The sequence below is a fragment of the Pelodiscus sinensis genome, chromosome 8 (genome assembly GCF_049634645.1).
Source record: "Pelodiscus sinensis isolate JC-2024 chromosome 8, ASM4963464v1, whole genome shotgun sequence".
Lineage (NCBI taxonomy): Eukaryota > Metazoa > Chordata > Testudines > Trionychidae > Pelodiscus > Pelodiscus sinensis.
In genome coordinates, this window is record NC_134718.1 from 63,699,993 (window position 1) to 63,723,321 (window position 23,329).

The 23,329-nt window shown below is 46.0% G+C and overlaps 1 protein-coding gene across 15 annotated transcripts in view; it reads left to right on the forward strand.

Moving 5' to 3' along the window:
• ABLIM1 (actin binding LIM protein 1) overlaps positions 1-23,329 on the forward strand; it is a 322,972-nt gene that overhangs the window by 232,995 nt on the left and 66,648 nt on the right. For all 15 annotated transcript variants that reach the window (XR_012905702.1, XR_012905695.1, XR_012905697.1 and 12 more), the window contains exons 7-8: positions 9,540-9,627; positions 18,189-18,247. Coding sequence is in view for 2 of the 15 variants with exons in the window: in XM_075935416.1 (XP_075791531.1) it covers positions 9,540-9,627; positions 18,189-18,247 (147 nt within the window). In the remaining 13 variants the exon portion in view is untranslated. The remainder of the gene's footprint in view (positions 1-9,539; positions 9,628-18,188; positions 18,248-23,329) is intronic.

Genomic DNA, 23,329 nt, shown 5'->3' on the forward strand with positions numbered 1-23,329 from the left:
GAGAAGGGATATGGTTGTAGGAGGGGGGCAGAAATGCGGGGACAGAGGATTGAGGAAGGGAGGGTCTGGGGTGACGGGCAGGCTCTGGCCAGGAGACTTACCAGCCAGCAGCCAAACCAGTCTGCCTGCCCAGCCTTGTGCTTAACTGAGCTGGAGGAGAGGAAGGTGGTGCTCTGTGGCTGTTTATTATTCAAACAGGCAGCTCCCATTAGCCAGTTTTTGGCCAGAAACCAGCCGGTGGGATCGTGCTGGGGGTGGGAACAGCACCTGAAGCTTTCTCCCTCCCCTCGAGGATTACAGTTTTGAAAGGGAAGCAAGGCCAGGTAGACACGATTCTGAGCGGTGTGCAGGCCAAGTAGGGGAGCCTACCTGGGGCTCTGAGCTGCCTCTGTGGGCCAGATCTGGTGGCTTGGCGGGCTGCATCATGCTCAGGCCTGGTCTAGGGTGACCACATGGCCCGTTTGGACCAACACAGTCCTGGCTTTTTTGGCAAAACTCGGGCATTTGTCTCTGTAAAAGGCTCATTCATCTAGGGAAAGAATGTATCTGAGTGAGGGTGGGGGGGGAGGGGACCCGGAAAAGCCTTGATAGCTTATATATAGCGTACTGAGCTAGCTGGAAAAGTCTTTTTGAAAAACAGCTATGGGGAGAAGCTATCTATTTATGCAAGACAACAAAGGAACCATATACAGTTGCTGCATTTTAATTTGCTTCCTTTATTATTTTAAATAATTTAGAACTGCCTATCCTAATGCAACTGGTTTAAAATGAGGGAGGGGCAGTTTCATGCAGGAGGAGAGGGGATGCGGGGCGGGGGCAGCTCCATACGAGAAGAGAGGGGCAGGAGAGCAGTTCTGCACAGCGGGGATATGCTAGGTGTATAATGCTGGAGATGAGGCAAAATTCCATAGACTGCTTTTGGTCAGACTTACTGGCGTGCACAAAGAGGTGATCCTGCATCTTCCTGTACAGCCCTTTGAACTGGTATGGGTCTGCTATGCAAGGAAGTGCTACATCGGTAACTCTTCCATGGCCCCAGAATCTCCTGTCCAGCCCCGTGTAAGTGAATGAATAAGTGAGTGTGCGGTTTTTCTGCATTCCAAAAGTTGGCAACCCTAGTGTGGTCCCCACAGGTGGGGGCACTGGCCCCTTGGGCCTACAAGATAATCCGCCAGTGGCTGTAACTCTGGGGGAAAGAACAGCTGCATGCCCAGACTCCTGGGAATCAAATTTACAAGAGGGGTTGGCTTAGTATGAATGTACTTAGAGCTACAGGTAGTGATAATATTCAGTCCTCGTTAACAAGAACACAGTAGCAGGATAAAACTTCCATCTATCGTGACACAAAGGAAAGGAGAATTCTATTTATACAGCTGAGGGGAGGTGGAACTGAAATGCCAGCAATGTTCTGTACTGGACAGGCCTTATCTTGTTCTGAGCTGTGTGAGGTTTGTTGCCTTTCAAATGCTTTGTTCCTATGGCTGTTTTAAATCCCATTTTGTTTGCTGCTGTTGCAGCTGGATTTGATCTTCTCTGGCTGAGATTTGATGACTTCTCTTTCTTCTGCATGTGATTGCAGAGGTGGGGAACCTTTTTTCTATACCAGGCCACACACCCACAGAAAAAAGTCAGTCAGAGGCCACACACACAGATACAGCCCCATGGGGAGCATGGAGCTGTGGCCTTCCCTTAGGCTCAGGTGGGGCCAGAAATGACAGAGTCAAGTGCAGGAGGGGGCTCTGGAGTGGGGCAGGAGATTGTGAAGAGAGTGCTGGCTATGGTTGCAGGCTGCGGGTTGGAACTGGAGATGAGGTCTGTGGAGTGCAAGGGGGCTCTGGGCTGGGGTCACAGGATTTGAAGTGCAGAAGGGGGCTCTGGGCTGGGGCCAAGGAGCTGGGGTGCAAGAGGAAGTTTAAGGTGCAGGCACCAAGAGAGAGCTTGGATGTGGGAGGGGGCTTAGGGCTGGGGCAGGAGGCTGAGGGGTGGGGGATGGGAGGGAGTGAGGAGTAAGAGAGGGTTCCAAGCTGAGGCAGGTGATTGAGGTGTAGGAGGTGGGTTTTGGGTTAGGGATGTTAGGGAGTGGTCGACTGGAGTATACGCTTAGTGCTCTGAACCTATGGGCTACAGGCTCAGAGTTTCCAGGCCACTGTGCAGAGACGTGCTGCAGACCAGAGGAAATGAAGCAACGGGCCAGATCCAGTCTGCGGGTGATAGTTCCTCACCCCAGCGTACAGAGAAGGGAGAGGACACATGGAGTGTCGATAAGCGTTCTGATTATTTTATAATGAAGCCCCTTTGGAAAAACTCATGCTACTTCCTAATTGCCCTGAAATGCTAGAGATGAGGCAGAGCCATAGATTGCTTCTGATCAGACTTACTAGCATGCAGAAAGGGGCGATTCTGCATCTTCCAGTATGGCCATTGCTTGAGCTGGTGTGGGTGTGCTCTGCAAGGAAGTGCTAGGTCAGGTTAGTTCACCAGACATCACCAGTGCAGAAGGTAAGAGCAACACCAGTGGCTAACACAGAGGTGGGCAAGACACCTCTCATGGGCAGATCAGGCCTGCCAAGCCACTGGATCCAGCCACCCCCCCCCCCCCCCCCCCCGGGATCCTCAGGCACGTAGAAGCTGCTGTTTTAAGCACAGGGCTGCTCCGATAGCCTCTCTGCTCTGGAGGGAGAGGGAGGCGTTGTGTGGTCTCCCACCCCTAGCCCAGTCCTCAGCTCCAGTTGGCTGGAAACAACCAGCCAATAGGAGCTGAGAGATTGGCCCGGGAGATGGAGGCAACACAAGTCTTCCCCCCCCTCCCTGCCCCTGCAGCTGAGAGCCACATGGAGGTTACAGCCTGTAGTTTTAAGCAGTCTGGAGCTGCAAGAGGCAGGGAGCACAGCCTGCTTTGGGATGCTGCAGGGTTGGTGGCCGGGAGACGCTTAGGTAAGTGCCTCCCAGCCAGAGCCTGCCTCTCGCACCCCTGCCCCTCCTGCACCCACTCTCCCTCCCTGACCTTGCACCCCATTCCCCTGCCACAGGTCAGAACCCCCTCCTTCACTCAAACTCCCTCAGACCTCACGTCATCTCCTGCACCCTAGTCCCTTATCCCGAGTGCCCTTCTGTACCCAACCTCCATCCTCGATGCCACACCCCTCCACAGAAAAATGCGGCCCTTGACTACTTTCCAAAATCTTGGAGTCCCGTTCCCTCGCCCCCCCCCCCCCCAAAAAAAAAAATTACTGCCCACCCCCTGGGCTAACCTAAGTGCAGGCCTTTATTTGTTGCTGTCGTGTGGCTCAGTCCTTTCTGGATGGGAAGATTCCTTCCTTGATAGCCTCCCTGAGCCACAGACTCTGTTACTCAGGCTTGTTGCAGCTAGGAAAGGATTTACCCTAAAAACAAAGTATTCCCTGTGTGGTATGCCCCACACCAGTGTCAACTCAGAGCGGCCCTGCATCTCTTTGCTAAGTGCCTTTCCCCACCTGCTCCAAAACAAAGGCTACACACTGGAGAGTCAACAACTGACCCTTGCTTGGGGTTCAGTTTAATTAACGAAGTAACTAACAATAACATAAAGAATAGTGATAGAAATGTAGCTGTGTTAGTCTGGGGTAGCTGAAGCAAAATGCAGGACAATGTAGCACTTTAAAGACTAACAAGATGGTTTATTAGATGAGCTTTCGTGGGCCAGACCCACTTCCTCAGATCAAATAGTGGAAGAAAATAGTCACAACCATATATACCAAAGGATACAATTAAAAAAAATGAACACATATGAAAAGGACAAATCACATTTCAGAACAGGAGGGGGATGCGGGGGGGAGGGAGGGAAGGAAGGTAAGTGTCTGTGAATTGATGATATTAGAGGTGGGGAGAGTGGGATGTTAGTGAGCTAATGGTATTAGAGGTGATAATTGGGGAAGCTATCTTGGTAATGGGTAAGATAGTTTGAGTGTTTGTTCGTTCCTTCTCGGAGAGTGTCGAATTTTAACATCAATGACAGTTCAGAGGATTCCCTTTCAAGTGCAGATGTAAAAGGTCTTTTTAGCAGAATGCAGGTGGTTAAGTCATTGAGAGAGTGTCCTTTCTGGTTAAAATGGCAAGAAACTATTTTTTCTTTGTGATCTTGTCTGATATCTGTTTTGTGGGCATTAATCCTTTGGCGAAGTGTCTGAGATGTTTGTCCAATGTACATAGCAGACGGACACTTTCGGCACATGATAGCATAGATTATATTTCTGGATGCACAGGAATATGTGTTCTTGATCTTATAACTCACTTGGTTAGGTCCAATAATGGTATCAGCAGAATGAATATGTGGACAAAGCTGGCAACGGGGTTTGTTGCAAGGCAAGGTACCAGGGTTGGTATTAGTGTGGTATGTCCTGTGGTGGTTGGTAAGAATCATCTTGAGGTTAGGTGGTTGTCTATAGGAGACTATGGGTCTGTCTCCCAGAGCCTCTTGGAGTATGGTATCCTGTTCCAGTATACCATAACATCAAGTTCATCACAGGGGTGCTTCACTCCTAGGATTGCTCTGATCACACCTTAGCCACCTGCATTTCCTTTCTGTCCAGGTGAAATAATGAGTCACTTTTCTCGGAGTCAGCAAAATCCACCTATCCCTGCCTCAACAGAGTTGACATCAGCTGACTGTGTGGACGTACTGCGAGTAACCACTGCCAGCCTCTTACAGCCCTGTTCTGCCTCCTGTGAGGATATGTACAACCTCCTGGGGTTAAACAGGGGTGATTTGGTCCATGCAGTCTCAGATCAACAAAGAAGCAAGCAGTAGAGCTGTGGAAGGGAACTGAAACTGTAGAAAGGAAACACCATTCTTGTTGTTCATCTGCTTTGCTAATTAGCCGTTAATATTCGGCTTCCTTTCCCTACATTGTGTTGATTAGTTGTTAGGCAAAGTCCCTGGTGAAGGTTTGTGAGGTGTTTAGTGTGGCTCGTGTTTCATACCTTACTTAGCAAGAGACATTCCTGCTAAATGTCTGCCCAGCTAAAATGTCCCCTGCTACCCCAGGGAGGGGAAGGAATCCTGGACTGTTCCCTTTAGGGATGTAATAGTATAGTGGGTTAACCGATAAGCAAAAGCTGATAAGCATTTCCCTCCCCCACCCCGCACCAGGAAAGTGCTTAGTTGGCTGGCCAGCAGACTGGCTCAGTCCTGACTCACAATGGGTCCAGGACCTACCCCTGCTGCAGCTCTGCATTTACAGTATATTAGGAGCTGAGTAGGCAGGAAGCCCAGCTCATTTCTAGCTTTTGCCGGGTCCGGGAGCTCAGACCCCTCCTGTACAGGGCCTGCTGCCACCCCTGTATCAGAGACAGCAGCACAGGGCGACAGCCCGTCCGTGAGGGGAGCTAGTTTTTAAACTGGCTTCCCTCGAGGACCAGCTCCCACCTGGCACCCCGCACTGCTGCCTCTGATACAGAGACAGCAGTGCAGGGTGGCAGGGGCTCCTTGGGAGTGGGGCTGGAGTACACTGGCTGCCAGCCTCACCCCCGGGGACTATAGAATAGCCGAGTAATTGCTAAGAATTCATGAAGTTACTCGACTATTCAATTAACCGATATTTAACATCGCTGTTCCCTTGCACTAATTCTAAATGCAGGGAGTACACATGTTGCTGCTGCCACCTCAGTGTGGGGGAGGGGAATGCTGGGGCAGCAAAGGTGAGTTTTGAAATGAGTCTCTTTGGCACGAGGGTGGATCTGGTGTGCCTGGGGCAGCCCCCTCTGGGATTGCTAAGGTCAGGGCAGGCGGCAAAAGGAAGAGCAGATACTCCCAAGTGAAACTCTCCAACTATTCACAGACTGTGCTGCTGATTCCCCACCCTGGTGTTCAAGAAACAAAACAGGAATTACCCAGCCCCCTTTATCGCAGGCCAGTTTTCTGGGTCCCAATCAGCACGTAGTTCCAGTACAATGAGAAATGATTTTAAAAACTCTGCTTCCATACATAAAATGTTAACCCAAAGGCTTAACCATGTTACCAGTGCACAGTGGCATAGCGGGGGGGGGGGGGGGGGGGGGGGAGAGGGAGTTGCACCCGCATGCCATGCTGGGGGGGGCGCCAATTTAGTCCCCCTCCTCTCCCCTTGTCATCCCTTGGCTCACCTGCTCCTCTTCCATGCACCAGCTGGAGCCTCCTCCCCATGTACCTGCCCCCAGCCCGACTCTCCTTCATCTCCGCTAGCGGGTTAGTACGTGCGGGGGCCTGACCTCCAAGCTGGAGGGGGCGGGGGAAGATGCAGTACAAGCTCCCCCACCCCTCCCAGGGTTGGGCTCAGCCATGCACCAGGTTTGAGGCCCCACCGGGCGGAGGGAATTTTGCCTTTGTCCTCAAGCGCATAACACCCTCACTACACTTCTGCTAGCACAATATAAGTTTGGATCTTCCCCAAAATACAATTGCCAGCCCCTCCTTCATTGCCTAAAAGGATTATATATAAAGAGAAAAAGGATTATTATAAAGATAAAGAACATGAAGAGTTCAGGACTGAACTGAAAACAAAATGGCGGGGATGGTGGATGCAGCTGCCTTTTTTTTTTTAGTTTTTTGCCATGCAGCTTGTATTTCCATTGCTCCAAACACAAGTTGCCTGGCATATGGCTTGGAAGCCTTAGAGTTCTGTCCAGAGGTAGATCCCCCGCCCCACAATCTTGGTGTATTCCCTGATGTTTTCAATGGATTCATTGGCATTGATGTCCTTTGATGGACCATCAGACAGCTCAGTCCTGATGTCATTCTGTCCATGGGTGTTACCCAGAGACACAGCACAACCTTGCAAATACAGATATACCCTAAATGTCTATAATTTGTAATAGAAAGGTGCTACCAACATATAAGCAAGATTATGGAACTTGGTAAATTTTAACATTTTCACATGGCATATCTGGTCTGTTTCCTTGAAATTGTATAATATCGGTATCAATAAAACCATAAAGTGTCTCCCATATGCCATACAGAATTATAGAAAGGAGAGAGGATCTGGTAAGAATCCATGAATAATGATATAAGTAAGATAACATGTGGGTAGAGAGAGGTAAGAAAGAGGTACAGATATTTTCCATACAGAACATTTGTAATATCCTCAGCTGGTAAATCATAGAAATAGCCATGCCTGGGTCGTCGTCTTCTCCTTCCTCAGCTTAGACTTAAAAGACACTGGAGGCTGTTTATAAATGGTTCTCTCTAATCTGATTTCCTTTCTTTGATATAGAATTCCAAGAAAAATGCTTATTCTGTTAGAAAACAAAAAAGCAGCTTCCCCCCCCCCCCCAGCTGACAGTCAACTAGCAGTGCCTAAATCTGTAGCACCTTGCAATACCCAAGTCACTAGTACCCAAAACACCAGCTCTTACCATGGCCTTTGTTCCCCTAAATAAAAGGATGGATGTACTTTTCCTGCCATCTCTCCGTGGCTTGCAAGTTTAGTCCTCTGGCTGTTAGATTTCTGGTAAAATTGCTGTGATCTGTGTGTGGGTGAGTATGTGAGCGAGGAGAGTGAGTGAGGGATTGCTGGGATGAGAAAGGAAAGTAATATGTGTAATGGGTTCAGTCACAGAGATCCATTTGGGACTGTCACTTGATGCACTGAAATGTCACTGAGCTAACCTTCCTGCTCTCCTGGGTGCCCCCCTTGCTCTGTCTTGCTAAGCCATGCCCTCCAGCCTCATCTAGCACTGGCACAGAGCACACAGCCTACAGCAATATAATACAGATGCTGATATCAGCTCATCTCTGGGTAGGCTCAGTTAAAGGGACTTACCTCAGCACCTAGGTGCGCAGCCCCAATGGGACTTGCACCCCAGATAAATCTATCTTACACTATATAGTTTTATTCAGGTTAAACTCATGGGCTGTATCTACACTGGACCACTTATTCAGGAAAATCAGCCGCTTTTCCGGAATGAGCTGTCTACACTAGCCCTTGAATTTCTGGAAAAGCAACGACGGTCTACTGTACAAAATCAGCCGCTATTCCGGAAAAACTATTCTGCTCCCGCTCGGGCATAAGTCTTTATTCCGGAACACTGTTCCGGAAAAGGGCCAGTGTAGACAGCCCAGTAGTCTTTTCCGGAAAAAAGCGTAAAAATGGCGATCGGGGCTCTTTTCCGGGAAAGCGCGTCTACATTGGCCACAGACGCTTTTCCGGAAAAAGGGCTTTTCCGGAAAAGCAGCCTGCCAATGTAGATGCTCCTTTTCCAAAAAAACTGAAAACGGAATAGTATTCCGTTTTAAACAGTTCCAGAAACTCATGCCAGTGTAGACACAGCCATGTTGTTTGCTATCTTTCTCACGTAAAAAAGATATACGCATCTGCTCCCTCCTCTCCCCCCAAAAAACTGTTTTACATGGGTTAAATAGTGAACAAAAATGATTTTTTGAAGATTGAAGTGGTTATAAGTTATAGCACACAGAACAAAGTAAGTTACTAAGTAAAATAAAACTCAAGCTTAATACATTAAAAACAAGGAGTCCGGTAGCATTTTAAAGACTAACAGTTTTTTTTAAGGCATAAGCTTTCATGAGATACAATTCACTTCTTCAGATCCAAGGAAAGCAAAGGGGAGGGAAGGGGAGGGGACATCAGCACTAGTTAATTCAGAGTGGATGGGCTCACCTCCAACAGCAATGAGAACATGAGAGTAACTGAAGGGAAATTACGTATTGTAATGAGTGAGCCATTCCATGTTTCTACTTAAATCTTATTTTGACAGTGTCAAATTTACATACGAATTCCATTTCAGCAGTTTCTCGTATCACTCTGTTTTTGAAGGGTTTGGGGTTTTTTTTGGTTTTGGGGAGGGTTTTTTGCCTGAGAATGGCAACTTGCGAGTCAGTAACTATTTGTCCAGAGTTGTTAAAATGTTCTTCTACTGGTTTTGCACGTTGCCATTCTTGATGTCTGATTTGCGTCCATTTATTCTTTTGCATAGCGACAGTCCAGTTTGTCCAATGTACGTGACGGGGGGCATTGCTGGCACATGTCATATATTACATTATATTATAGAGTACCAAAATCTAATCAGTCTTGTTTGTTATGCGTTTCAGTGTATTTTAGAGTCTCAATGACTCAGGGACTTTAGATTTGCTAATAGGAGTTTGAGTATTTAGCACCTTTAAGTCACTCATTCAAATTCAGGTCTGGCCGCTAGTGCAAGTCCTTGAATTGAGGTTACTCTCTGAAGTCATTTGGGTGACCTGTGTGAAATAAATTGATGGCACCAGGAATTCACCCTCAAATCCCTCATTAAATTAGCACAGTGCTCCAGTGACAGAAAAGAGTGCCAAGGAATTAATTGGCCATTAAGGCTAACTCATTCAGGTAGTAACTACACAAATTGACCCACTATGTTGGGACAGTGTGGGGAAAACTCTTGCAGCTATTAAGCAGTGTGTATTCCATGACAACTTCAAAGCAGCATCATATACATTAAAAAGAAACAAGAGGGAGACAGGCAGAAACCTATCCATGAATTATAATAAGATGGTGTATTGCTTCCTTATTGCCCTTTTTCTTTTTCCTTAGGCAGGTGACAAGCATTACCATCCGAGCTGTGCACGATGCAGCAGATGCAACCAAATGTTCACAGAAGGAGAAGAAATGTACCTGCAAGGTAAGTATGTCTTCCTACCCCAACCATGCCAGAAACAGGCTGAGGGTCAGAGAGTCACCCAGGAAACATCATATCATCATCAATCCTCTACCAGCCTGTCTGATGTCTGGCAGCCAAGGATCTGACTCATTTGCTGGGCAGACTTCCTTTTTTTCCCCTCTCAAGGTCATGGCAGTTCAGAAGCCATCCTCTGAAAACTTAGGTACCTGCAATTCCAGCTGTCTTGTTATCATTGCTGTTTTCTGATAATTACCCTGCAGTGACTCCAAATTGTGGTTGCCCCAAATTGTGCTTTTAAACATGTAGCAAAAGGTAGATTTTAGTCATCAGCCTCTGACAGTGATGTCTTACACAATCCTTCTTTGGTGTACAAATTACTGCATGTGGGACACCAGAATGAGTGAGCAGCCATATTGGTTGTTTTCCTCCTAATTGTTTTGCTCTCATGTTCTTCTCTTTTGAACCTGAACAATTTTAATGGGCCTTTGCTTAAAGTGTGAGTGTGAGAGACAAATACTTCTGTAACTTCTATCTCTGAACCTCTGTCTGTTTCTTCACGCTTGCTTGTCTGAATTCCCCTTCTATCTTGTCATGTTGCTCTTTTATCCCCTTCTACTTACTTCCATGCTCAAGTGTTCTAAAATCTCTTTTCAAATCCACTTCTTTCTTTTTTTCTGTCCATTTTCATCTCCTTAGTTTTTTATCTTCCGTCTAACTCTTTCTATTCCCTTAAGTACTGCCAATCACACTTTGTTCATATTTCCCCCACATCCAAAAGAGAATATTCTTCTTTTTGGTTGAAATGCCCACTTGATCCAAATTTGGATCTGATTTTTTTTTTTCAAAGGAAATGCTGCTTCAACTCTGAGGCTAGTCATTTGTTCCACTTTGCCTAGTTTAACTGAATATAGGTAGGAAGATGTCTAGTATACATCCTTACCAGCAAGAAGTTAAAGTTGATGAGTGCCTGAAAGATTGGGAATGAGCCTGAGAAGCCTCTTTCTGAGTGTGCACATGTCAAGAGAACTTTAAATACATGGCCCTAAGTGACTAGGGAAGAGATAAATAGGATGTGGAGTCAGGCAGTCTAAATGAGAGTGAACTGAATTGTAAGAATTCAAGGAAGGTTCCCACTGGAGCAATCCATCAAGAAGAAAAGATAGTTGAAAGGAAGAATTACTGGGCTGATGGATTTCTGTATTCTGTTCGCTATTATTGAAGACACATGTTATAATTCCTTCTTCCCAGCCCAGCTCCTCCTGCTTGCTTGACCCTGCAGCCTTGTAAATGATATGCACATTAGGGTGCATCTACACAGCAGGACTTAACTTGAAATAAGCTACGCAAACTGAGCTATATCAGTTGCGTAGCTTATTTTGAAATTGGGATTGTCTACACAGCTTTTATTTCGAAGTGTAGCACTCTTCCTCTGACTTTTCCTACTCCTTGTATAATGAGGGTTACAGGAGTCGGAGTAAAAAGTCTTCTGCACGGAGCAGGAACATCCTGGCTGCAAGCAGATTTCATCAGGGAAATCATATTTCATTCTGTGATGTGTTTCATGGCCATGAATTCAGTAGGGCCATAGTGATGAATTATAAAACAAAGGGGGATACCAGGTCTAATTAGGGTCTGAAAAATATGAATCAGTGAAAAGAAAATGGAATTGTTCAACCAAAAATCAGTGGTGATGTCTGACATGCTGTCTGCAGTGGTTCACAACCGGGAGTGCCAGGGCAGACTGTCAAAAAGCAGGTAGACACCCCAAACTGGCTCTGTTCTGTAATTAGATTTCAGCAGCCATGTACCAAATGTGAGCCCCTGGTGCACTGTGACCCTCTTACAATAGAGCCACCAGCAGTCCATTCAAGTCAGTCTTGCCAGGTAAACTAGACTCGTTGATAGTTGGTTGCCATGCTCAAAGATCAGAAAAGATTCAAGCTGCTTCCAGTTTCAAAAGACCCCAGGTTAGTTTATTCCTGCAGTTGACCTCTAAAGACAATGCTTAATATAGCCACTCTTACAGTAACCAAGAAAAGAAATGAGTTATTTACAGGTGAAAACAAGCAGACATTTATGCACAAGTGAGTTAGTCTGTGACTCTAAAAGGTAAGAGCTGTAGTAATCTGTCAGCACTGAATGTCTTTAAGGGCTAACACGGTTGATCCCGGGGATCTCTTCTTCTGTTTCTTAGCACCAGCCCTGTAAGAGTTCAGATAACAAAGAGAGAGAATTCTGCCTGTGTTGTCCCTTTTTTCCAACATGAAATGGACAGGCTTTCCTGCCCACAGCCGCTTCAGCAGGCCATTTAACCACATCCCTGTAACCTGATTAGGCATGTAAAAAGTCGCTGAAAATCTTAGCGGCTACACATGTGAACTTTATACTGCAGAGCCTGCAGTGAAGCTTTATTCCTGCTCCACACTCCCAGAAAGAGGCTTCCCTGCCATAGAGAAGCCACCTCCCTGGAAGCCAGGGTGTAACCTGAGCCTGCCATAGACAGGGGGTGCTTCATCTGGCCAGCCGGAACAGCCCCTGCCTGCGGTGGGCCCTGCGAGGCTGGAGCAGGCAGGGAGCTGCTCCAGCCCCCACAGTAAACCGGAAGTGGTAAGTATTACCTGTTTAGGGTGATGCTTGACTGTTAACTGGTTAACCTTTCACACCCAATCCTGATGTTGCACAATGGCCCATTTAGCTTATGTAGCTTGATGGGGGATCGACCATTCCAGCATTTTTACACTTATAAACCAAAACTCATATATCCCCTTATAGCTTGGGATACAGGCATTACAAGTGAAATTAATTCTCACAGCAATTTACAAGTATTCCATAGGCTCCACACTAATCGCGTTCTGCTAAGTCTAGTCTCTATTTGGAACAATACTAACAGGCATGTGAGCTAGTCTGCTTTCCAGCTATGAATTTCAGTGCTCAGCTGATGCTTAGAGCCTTGGCAAGATCTGACACGTTGGTCTGCCAGCATCACAATGTTAATGGTAGGAAGTGCTGAACTGGTGTAAATTGCACCAATCTGGCAGTCACTGAATGGGGATGCATACACTGAGTGGGGATTGTTGGGTGACCCATTTCAGCCCTTGATATAAATACATGTAACTCCTATTGTAGAACCATAGCATACATGCCAACTTCCCCTCTAGCTGGGAATACTCAAACTTCCCTCGCCCCGACTTCCATCCTGCCTCTTTGTGCCCCTGTTCTGCCCCACTTCTTCTCTCAAGTCCCCACCTCCTCCCCTGAGTTTGCTGCATTCCTACTCCTCCTCCTCGCTCCCAGAGCATCCTGAATGCTGTGAAACAGCACTACTGAACACCGTAAAGCCAACGAGAACTATACCCACACACATCTTGGTGATAAATGTAGCCTAAGAGGATTGGGGGATAATGGAGGAGAGGCAGCTGGCTCCTTTGTCTCTTCATTTCTTTGCTGCTAAGTCCTTTCCTTCACCTCCCTGCCCCTTGGATGCAAGTTAAACCCTTTTTTCCCCACCTAGTGGCAAAATAATGCAAGTTAGTTACACTACTTTGCTCCTTACTTACCAACTTGCTGCACTGGCTGTATCACCCTGTTCTTCAGGGAGAATTTTCCCTGCTTGCTGTAGGCTGTACTTAACTTGTTAGTTCTATGTACAGTGTACCTGAAAGTCCTTCCCATGGTGAAAGTCCTTCTTAGCTCCAGCTCATAGGACTATGGTGACACCATCAATGTAGATTCCCCCAAAAGAGCCATTCCCCCCGGCACCAGAGGGAGTGGTGGTAGCTTCCCACGCCTTTTGCAGGGTTGAGGGGAAGTATAAACTATAGCCAAGGGTGTATCATTAAAATGAGTGAAAGCAGGAAGCTCCCTTCTTTCATAATTATCATCTCTACTGGGCATTGCCTATGTCTGCATCTCATTCCTCCACTGCTCTTTGCATAAGAACACAAATACGATCCTGGCCTCATTGTTGTCAGTGTGAATTTTGGGGCCAGAATTGTATCCAGTGTATTTACTTGAATGTTACAGCTAATGAAAACACAGGAAACCTGCAAAAAGAACAGTGTGTGTTAAAACAAACTATTCCACCTGTGGTTTCTAGACTCAGATTACCTTTCTATAACAATGGCCTATGGGTTTGCCTAGGGGGATATCTAGGAATAGCACCAAATACTTTCTTTCTCCCATGTGTTTTCTTATCTGATAAACTATGTGTCTCACCCGATGGGTGCCAAGATGAGGTGTTGCTTAGAGTTTAGAGCAGCCTATTGTAGTTTTCACTCAGCCTTTCACATTTTCCAGTCATTTTCTGTTAACCTGAATTTGTACATTTGAGAGCTTGCTCTGTGCTGTGGTGCTGAGGCATGCAGAATAAAAGGTTGGACAGTTGAACGTTTTGTTTGGGGTCTGCCAAGGAGCAAACAAACACATGCCAATGCAGGGATTAGCAGCAGTGTCCTGCAGAGTTTCCAATAGAAAGGTAACTAAACTGAACTGGGATTAGAGCTAGAGGATTTACATAGCTCTGAACTGTTTCAAAATAAATAAGCACATTTGGGTGGATAAAACCTAGAAGCCAGTACAGGACTGTGCAAAATATTCACATCTAACCTCATACTTGCTTCATCTGAGTTTGGATTTGCAGTTGGCTGTGTTTTTAAACCTCTCCAATTTGTGAACCAAAGCTGAGGTTAAAAAAAAATCTCAGAAGGGTAGCCGTGTTAGTCTGCAACTTGGGGGAGGGGCAGGAACCAGTAGTCCTGTAGCACCTTTGAGACTAACAAAAATACGTATATAGTCTCATGAGCTTTGTGGGCAAAACCTAAAGTGGATGTTGTCCATGAAAGCTCACGATACTATGTATGTATTTTTGTTAGTCTCCAACGTGCTACAGGACTACTTTTTTTTTTTCTTCTTCCAAAATTGAAGCTGTTAGCCCAGCTCCTCCTTGAAAATCACATCTCAACTCTGCTTCACCCCAAAAGTTGGGGAATGGCTTCCCCACCCGATTCTGCCCATGGGATGTTCACATCTAGAAGCCCCTATTGATATCAAGGCCCCATTGTGCTACACGCTGGATATATACATGGTCAGATCTAGCCCCTGCCCCAGACAGTTTGCGATGTAACTATTTAAGACAGACACAGGGTGGGAGAAAGGGCTAGTAATATTGCCTGTTTTACAGAAAGGCAACAAAGTCCAAGAGAGAGGATGTGAATTTCCCCAGGGTCCCACAAGGAGCCTGTGGCCGAGCTGGGAACGAAACCTGGGCTTTCTTGAGCCCATTTTGACCACAAGAACATCCTGCCTCTCAGTGAACCTTCAAGGGCTTGTTTCCTCGTGACCTTTGCAGCCCTGGCCCAGAGGCTGGTGTTTTGGTACATGACATCCTTTGTTACACTTCCCCCGATCGCTGACTGCTTCCCCTGCTGAATCAGCACTTTCTTCTTCTTCCTTGGCTCAGACTCAAAGCTAGGCATCTGATGCTGTGATTCAGTCCGCGTGTTCCTCCAGGCTCCTGTTGATGCTGTTTACGTTGTGTGCTGCCGGCAAATTGGAATCGCTCCTGAGGGTTTGGGCTTCAGCACAAGAAAGGGACCTTTTGAAATGAAGGCTTCCCTCAGAGCTGCCCTGACCCTTACCTTTGAACCTGGCCTTTGTTGGGCATGATTTCCAGGGCCTACACATGAGATAATAGTCAGGCTGAAATGCCAGGGATTTTGGTGGTTTTGTGGGTCATCCCTGCAGGCAAATGTTTGGCTCCCGTGTGGTTGGAATGGTGATTTGGCTTTGACCACACTTGGGTATAATCAGGGTAAAAAAATCCACTCAGATTTAGCCCCTTTTCAGAAGCAGTTTCAATTTGGATAGTAACGAGTAGCAGCATTTCTCTTCTTGGGAGACTAAACTGTTATGCTACAGGCAGAGAACAGGGGAGTGCGAGGTACCACCAGTGCCCAAGGTCCTGCCAATGCAGGGAATTGGTTAGGTGAGAGATGCCCGCATGAACCTAGCACAGGGATGGGCAATAATTTTTGATTGGGGGGGAGGGGAGGTCACTCAAAGAATTTGGAAAGGTCAAAGGTCACACTTTTCCATTTTAATGGAGGAGGTGCAGGGTCTGGGATGGGGTTGGGTGCTGAAGAGTGTTTGCAGTAAGGGATCGGGATGCAGAAGAGGATGTGGGTTCTGGGAGAGAGTTTGTGTGAAGGAGGCAGTTGTGACCTGGGTTAGGGGACTAGAGTGCAGGGGTTTGGGTTGTGACCTGGAGCAAGGGATTGGGGTGCAGGATCTTTGTGGGGATATGGAGACGTGGGGGGCCGAGGATTTGTGTTATGTGGGGTAGGGTACAGGGGATCAGAGGGTTTGGGTTGCAGGGCAGGGGACTGTGGTGCAGGATCTAGGAGTGGATATGGGTGCAGGACTTAGGGTAGCGGGTTTGGTTTATGTGGAGTAGAAAGGCAGAGGGCTGGGGTGCCAGAGGCAGGCTCTGGCCTGGAGACTTACCGGCTTGACTCCCAGCCAGCAGCCTTCTCAAGCAGACTCCCTGTCTGTCCCACACCCACACTAGCTGCAGGGGCCATGTGGTTTTTGAACAGCTACAAGCCTGAGAGGGGAGGGTGCTTCGCAAGCTGCCTGTTGACAACAAGCAGCTCCCATTGGCCAGAAACCTGCCAATGGGACTGTGCTGGGGGCGAGAGCTGCACGCGAACCCTTTCCTCCCTCCCCCGGGCTCACAGCTGTTCCAACAGAACCCCTCAACAGCCGCAGTTCTCAGAAGGGTGCAGAGGGGCAGGCAGGGCGTCTGCCTGAGGCTCCCCACTGTATTCGCAGGCTATATCTGGCAGCTTGGTGGGCCAGATTCAGCCCACGGAGGGTATTTTACCTTGGCGATCCATTCCTCACACTACGGAGGAAGGTGAAATCCCGCCCTCAAATATGGCCCTTCCGTGCATGGGAGGAGCCCAGGTATGGAGGGTTCTTAGCCCTCCTGTGTGCTAGATCCTTGGACAGCAATTTGGGGAGTGGGGCTGGTCAGGTGAGAGGTTGAATTTAACCCTATGCAGCTCTCCTGGCTAATGCCCCTCTTATAACAGCAGGGGAGATGTGACAGATGTGCAACCTCCAGGGAACTGCTCCATGGCCTAGCGGAGAGGTTCCTTGCCCACTGTGGTGTCCCCCTGAACTGGCTACTCGGGCATAGTGCAGCAGTTAGGATTTTAGCACAGAAGATGCTGTGCTGCTGTTTCTTTCCCTTAGTCCTCAATGCATCCTGAATCCTCAGTGGTGGTGAATGGGATTTGGTGATGCTAAGTTTATAATACTCTGCATCTATTGTGCCTTCCATCTAAGACACTTACGAGTCTCAATGAATTTAGCCTCACAGCACCATTTAGGGGAGGAGAGTAATGAAGTATTGTTGTTCTTCTTTGTCCCAAGTGGTTAGCTGATTTTTGGGGTCTTGTGGGTAGTTTTCATTCGGAGCAGAAATTGGCGATGGAGTCAGGTATTTCTTTGATGCAATCCCATTTGTGTATAAAGTCCTGCTTCCCTGATTACAGAAGGAATCAAACAATTGGAGATAGTTTCTTTGCTTGCGGTCTAAGCTTCTTTCAGCCAGCGCTTTACCAAAAAGCTCTGTGTTTTCCTCAGGATCATGTCACCAGGACTCCCAAGCTGTGTCTCACTCCTTGTCGTCACTCCGTGGAAGACCTACATTGCCACGATTGATCTTCTGGAGTTCGATTTAGCGAGTCTCATTAAGGCTCGTTAAATTGAATTCTGAGGGCACCATTGCCGGCGTCTGGTACTCCTGCTCTTGCGATGAGTAAGAAAAGCCGATGGGAGCATTTGCTCCTGTCAGCCTCCCTCAATGGGGATGCTGCCATGTTTGGCTTAAGGTAAGATGACTCTGGCTATGTATTCTACGTAGCTGGAGTTGCACACCTTAAGCCAATCTTCCAGATCTAGTGTCAACTTGGTCTGAGGCTTCTTGCTCCTCTCTTTCTGCTGATTCTCTCTCACATAGACACATGCACATTCTCCACCAATCAAGGCTGGTTTCAATCGGGTTTCACCCAACCCCTAAGTGTAATAGTGTTATTACCTCTGTTTTGCTAGTGAGAGAAAAGATGAAAGGGCTTAGTTGGAAGGGATTGTGCATGATCACATGGGAATTCTGTACCACAGCTAGATATAGGAGCCACTTCTTTCACTTCTGTGCCCCAGCCACTAAACCAGTCTCCTTCCCTGACTCCTGTCAACATGTCTCTTCCAGCTGCAATATCTGATTCAAACCGATCCTAGCCCTGCTGTACAGGCTGTGCATGAGATTTAATTTGCTAATATGTGAAAAGTACTTTGAGACCCTTAGATGCCACTGTAGGTGGGCAAAGTCTTTTTGTTTAAATGTTACTGTATTTCTCACATGTTTCTCTTGTGCTGGGGTGGAAATTTGTAGATTACTGCGTTGCAATGAGGTATCTGCTTTTACTATTTTAATGTTCTGCTTTCTGTGACCTGACATCATCTGATTTGCTCTTGAGTAATGCATTATTTTATTCCAGGTTCCACTGTATGGCATCCCGACTGTAAGCAGTCCACTAAGGCAGAAGATAAGCTACGGGTAAGATAACCAAACAGGAAGGGATATGCTAAGATCAGATATAGTCCAGATAACTTGCAACCTAGTAACTGATCTTTCTCCTTGACAGAGAGTGATTTCCCATGAGTTTTTATTGCCTCCTCATAACGATCGTGGCAGCAAGTAGAGTGTTATTACTCCAGAGGCGCCACTGCATTTCCTATGTTCACCATCTCTATGTATTTCTTGCAATATATTACTCCGAGGGAAACATTATCTCCAGGACAGTGTTCACTTTACAGCCTGATTCCTAAGAGGGAAAAATCTCAAGGGACAAATGAGAACAGAACAAATTCATGGATGAATCTTGTTAATTTTGCAAAGTCATGACATCTCTGTACCTTGTTTATCAGCTGTGCTGTGTTCTTTAGAGCAATTTGCAGTGTTACTCAGTGTGGACCGATCTTCCTTCACCATCGAAATGAACCCTTGAAACATAAGCTTGGGGGTAGCTGAGTTAGTCTGTACAGGATAAACTTAAAAAACAACAAAGGTCTGGTAGCACTTTATAGACTAACAAAACATGTAGATGGTATCATGAGCTTTCGTGGGCACAGCTCATGATACCATCTAGATGTTTTGTTAGTCTATAAAGTGCTACCAGATATTTGTTGTTTTTTAAGTTTATCCTTTAAACCTAATTTATCCTGGTTTGTATGCTGAGAAGAAATATGCTTAATGCTATATCTGGCCCTAAATATTTAGGACCAAATTTTAAATCAGCCCTGAACCAAGAGAAATTTGTGGGGACAAAGTTTCTGGATTAGATTCTTGATTATTTCAGTTGTGCTAAGCTGATTTACACCAGCTGAGAACCTGGCTGTGTGAGAAGTGCAAACAGGGCTTTGTGGGCATTAATTGCTTAGTTTGCCATGCAGTCAATTACCCCAATTGCACAAGTTGGCTTATGCACAGAAAAGAGGAATGTGCGCGCCTCTGAGTGTGGAGATAATGTCTGGGTTCAAGTATCACAGGTTGCAGATGAAAAATGGGCCAAGAGGCCCTGGGGTGGATGTTCCCTGCACATCATGCCATCTTCGTTGTGTGCTCTGCTTGTAGTAGTTCTCTTAAGCAATGTGATGCTGGCCCACCACACTGTACAACATTTTCCTTAATGCGTTTATTATGAATGTAGCCAACAGGAGGCTGCTATGTTTGAGGGTGTCCGTGTCAACATTACAGCGAATGTCAACTGGGCTAACAATCCAGTGGCAGATTCCAGGCCGTGTTGGGGAAGCAATGCAAAGCATTGTTCTAATGGCTGCCGCCTGGTTCAGCTCTTCCCTGGTTCAGCCCTTCCAAGTTGTTCTGAACAGATACTTGCTCAGAAAAGACTTTCTCTTTCCAGAACTGGGTTATTTTCTGTCGTTTGCTGCTGACCATAACAGCGTGAGCACTTCAGGGTAGGTCTGCGCAGTGAGTCTCCTCTGCTCCAGAGCACAGGACCGCAGACTTGTGTGACAGTGCTAAAAATAGCTAGGGAGCAGTTGCCGCTTGGGTGGGGGGGGGAGGGGGGGGCCTCTGGAGCTGGGAGGGAGGGGTGGATTTCAGAGCTCAAGCTCCACTCTGAGCCTGAATGTCAACATGATCCTTTTTAGCACTGGAGTGCAAGCCATAGTAGAGACCCGCGTCATTGGTTTTTTTGCCGTATAAACGTACCTGTGAGGTATGTCTGCATTGCACACTGAGACCAGGCACCCACGCACGTCTCAGCCCACGCCCCCATTCCATTCACACACAAATCAGTCTTGAGTCAGCCAAGCACTCAGGACCTCAGGAGCCTTCTAAGGTGTGCATTAGAGCCCCAGACCCCCTGAGACCCTGGTCCAAGCACTGACATTTAGCATTAGCATGGCAGTGAGACCCAGGACCATCAATTATAAGCGAGGATTACAATGCAGTGTGAATACTGAGGCACGGGAATGGAAACAGATGGAGGTAAATTTCTAAGTACACAGAGAACGCTACAGGGCCTGTCTCCCAGGACAGAAGCAGGGATGACAGAGCTGAATGGAACAGACCCAAAATTTGCAATGAAAGAATAAAGTGTAGGTAAGACCTGGCCCCAACCCAGTTTCAATAAGCAGTGCAGATACCCTCTTGTATACTGGCCAGATGACCTATGCATAACACTATACCATTGCCTAGTGGATAGAACATTGGACTGAAACGTATTCCTGTTTGATTCCTGGTTCTGCATTGGTCTACTGAGTGATCTTAGGAAAGTCATATCACTGCTCTGAGTCTGTTTCCCTATCTGTAAAATAGGAATAAAGCTGCTCATCTCCTTTGTGAAGCACTTTGTCCTCTATTGATGAAAACTGCTATATAAGACTCATAGACTCATAGACTTTAAGGTCAGAAGGGACCATTATGATCATCTAGTCTGACCCCCTGCACAGTGCAGGCCACAAAATCTCACCCACCACTCCTAGAATAATCCTCTCACCTATATCTCAGATATTGAAGCCTTCAAATACTTTGAAGACCCCAAGATGCAGAGAATTCTCCAGCTGTGATCTGTACCCCATGCTACAGAGGAAGGCAAAAAACCTCCAGGGCCTCTGCCAATCTACCCTGGAGGAAAATTCCTGCCCGACCCCAAATATGGCAATCAGCTAAACCCTGAGCATGTGGGCAAGACTCATCATCCAGACACCCAGAAAGTTCTCTATAGTAACTCCTATCATCCCTCCATTGACCTATTTCCCGCTTGTAATGAATGGTCAGTTAGTTACCAAGATCATGTTATCTCATCAAACCATCCCCTTCATAAACCCATCTAGTTTAATCTTGAAACCAGATAGATCTTTTGCCCCCACTACTTCCCTTGGAGGGCCATTCCAGAACCTCACTCCTCTAATGGTTAGGTACCTTCATCTAATCTCAAGTCTAAACTTCCTACTAGCCAGCTTATATCCATTTGTTCTTGTGTCCACACTGGTATTAAACTTAAATAATTCCTCTCCCTCCCTGGTATTTATCCCTCTAATATATTTAAAAAGTGCAATCATGTGCCCCCTCAGCCTTCTTTTGGTTAAAGTAAACAAGCCAAGCTCCTTGAGTCTCCTTTCACAAGACAGGTTTTCCATTCCTCGGATCATCCTAGTGGCCCTTCTTTGTACCTGTTCCAGTTTGAATTCATCCTTCTTAAACATGGGAGACCAGAACTGCACACAGTATTCCAAATGGGGTCTCACCAATGCCTTGTATAATGGCACTAACACCTCCTTATCTCTACTGGAAATACCTCGCCTAATACATCCCAAGATCGTATTAGCCTTTTTCACGGCCATGTCACAATGGTGGCTCATAGTCATTCTATAATCAACCAATACTCCGAGATCCAAACCAATACTCCGAGATCCTTCTCCTCCTCCATTACTTCCAACTGATGTGTCCCCAGCTTATAACTAAAATTCTTGTTATTAATCCCTAAATGCATAACCTTATACGTCTCACTATTAAATTTCATCCTATTGCTATCACTCCAATTTACAAGGTCATCCAGATCTTCCTGTATGATATCCCGATCCTTTTCTGAATTGGCAATAGCTCCCAACTTTGTGTCATCCGCAAATTTTATCTTGGACACTTCCACTTTTGGTGTCAAGATCAGCAATAAAAAGATTAAATAAAATTGGCCCCAAAACTGATCCCTGAGGAACTCCGCTAGCAACCTTCCTCCAACCTGACAGTTCACCTTTCAGTATGACCCGCTGTAGTCTCCCCTTTAACCAGTTGCTTATCCACCTCTCAACTTTCATATTAATCCCTGTCTTTTCCAATTTAACCAATAATTCCCCATGTGGTACTGTATCAAATGCCTTACTAAAGTCGAGGTAGATTAGATCCACTGCATTTCCTTTATCTAAAAAATCTGTTACTTTCTCAAAAAAGGAGATCAGGTTGGTTTGGCACGATCTACCTTTTGTAAAACCATGTTGTAATTTGTCCCAATTGCCATTAGCCTCAATGTCTCTAACTACTTTCTCCTTCAAAAATTTTTCCAGGATCTTACATACTACAGATGTCAAACTAACAGGCCTATAGTTACCCGGGTCGCTTTTTTTCCCTTTCTTAAAAATCGGAACTATATTAGCAATTCTCCAGTTAAATGGTATAACCCCTGAGTTTAGAGATTTATTAAAAATTTTTACTAATGGACTTGCAAGTTCATGTGCCAGTTCCTTTAATATTCTTGGATGAAGATTATCTGGGCCCCCCGATTTACTCCCATTAAGCTGTTCAAGTTTGGCTTTTAACCTCGGATATGGTAATATCTACCTCCTTATCTTTAGTCCCATTTGTTAACTTACCATTATCCCTAAGCTCTTCATTAGCCTCATTAAAGACTGAAGCAAAGTATTTGTTCAAATATTGGGCCATTCCTAGATTATCCTTAACCTCCACTCCATCCTTAGTAATTAGCGGTCCTACTTCTTCTTTTTTTGTTTTTTTCCTATTTATATGGCTATAAAACCTTTTACTATTGGTTTTAATTCCCTTTGCAAGGTCCAACTCTACCTGACTTAGCCTTTCTCACTTTATCCCTACATGCTCTAACCTCAATAAGGTAGCTTTCTTTACTGATCCCTCCCATTTTCCACTCCTTATATGCTTTCTACTTTTTCTTAATCACCTCTCTGAGATGCTTGCTCATCCAACTTGGTCTAACACACCTGCCTATAAATTTTTCCCCTTTTCTAGGGATACAGGCTTCTGACAGCTTCTGCAACTTTAAAGTGGAGGAGGCCTGGAATTATTTTAAGTTCAGATCCATAATTTCTTTAGTCCAATCAACTTCCCTAACTAATTTCCTTAATTTACTAAAGTTAGCCCTTTTGAAATAAAAAAACCCTAGTCTCAGATTTATTTTTGTTTATCCTTCCATTTAATTTAAACTGAATTAGCTCATGATCACTCGAGCTAAGGTTGTCTCCTACAACCATTTCATCTATGAGGTCCTCGCTACTCAACAAAACCAAATCTAAAATAGCATCCCCCCTTGTTGGTTCAGCAACTACTTGATGAAGGAATTCATCAGCTATCACATCTAGGAAA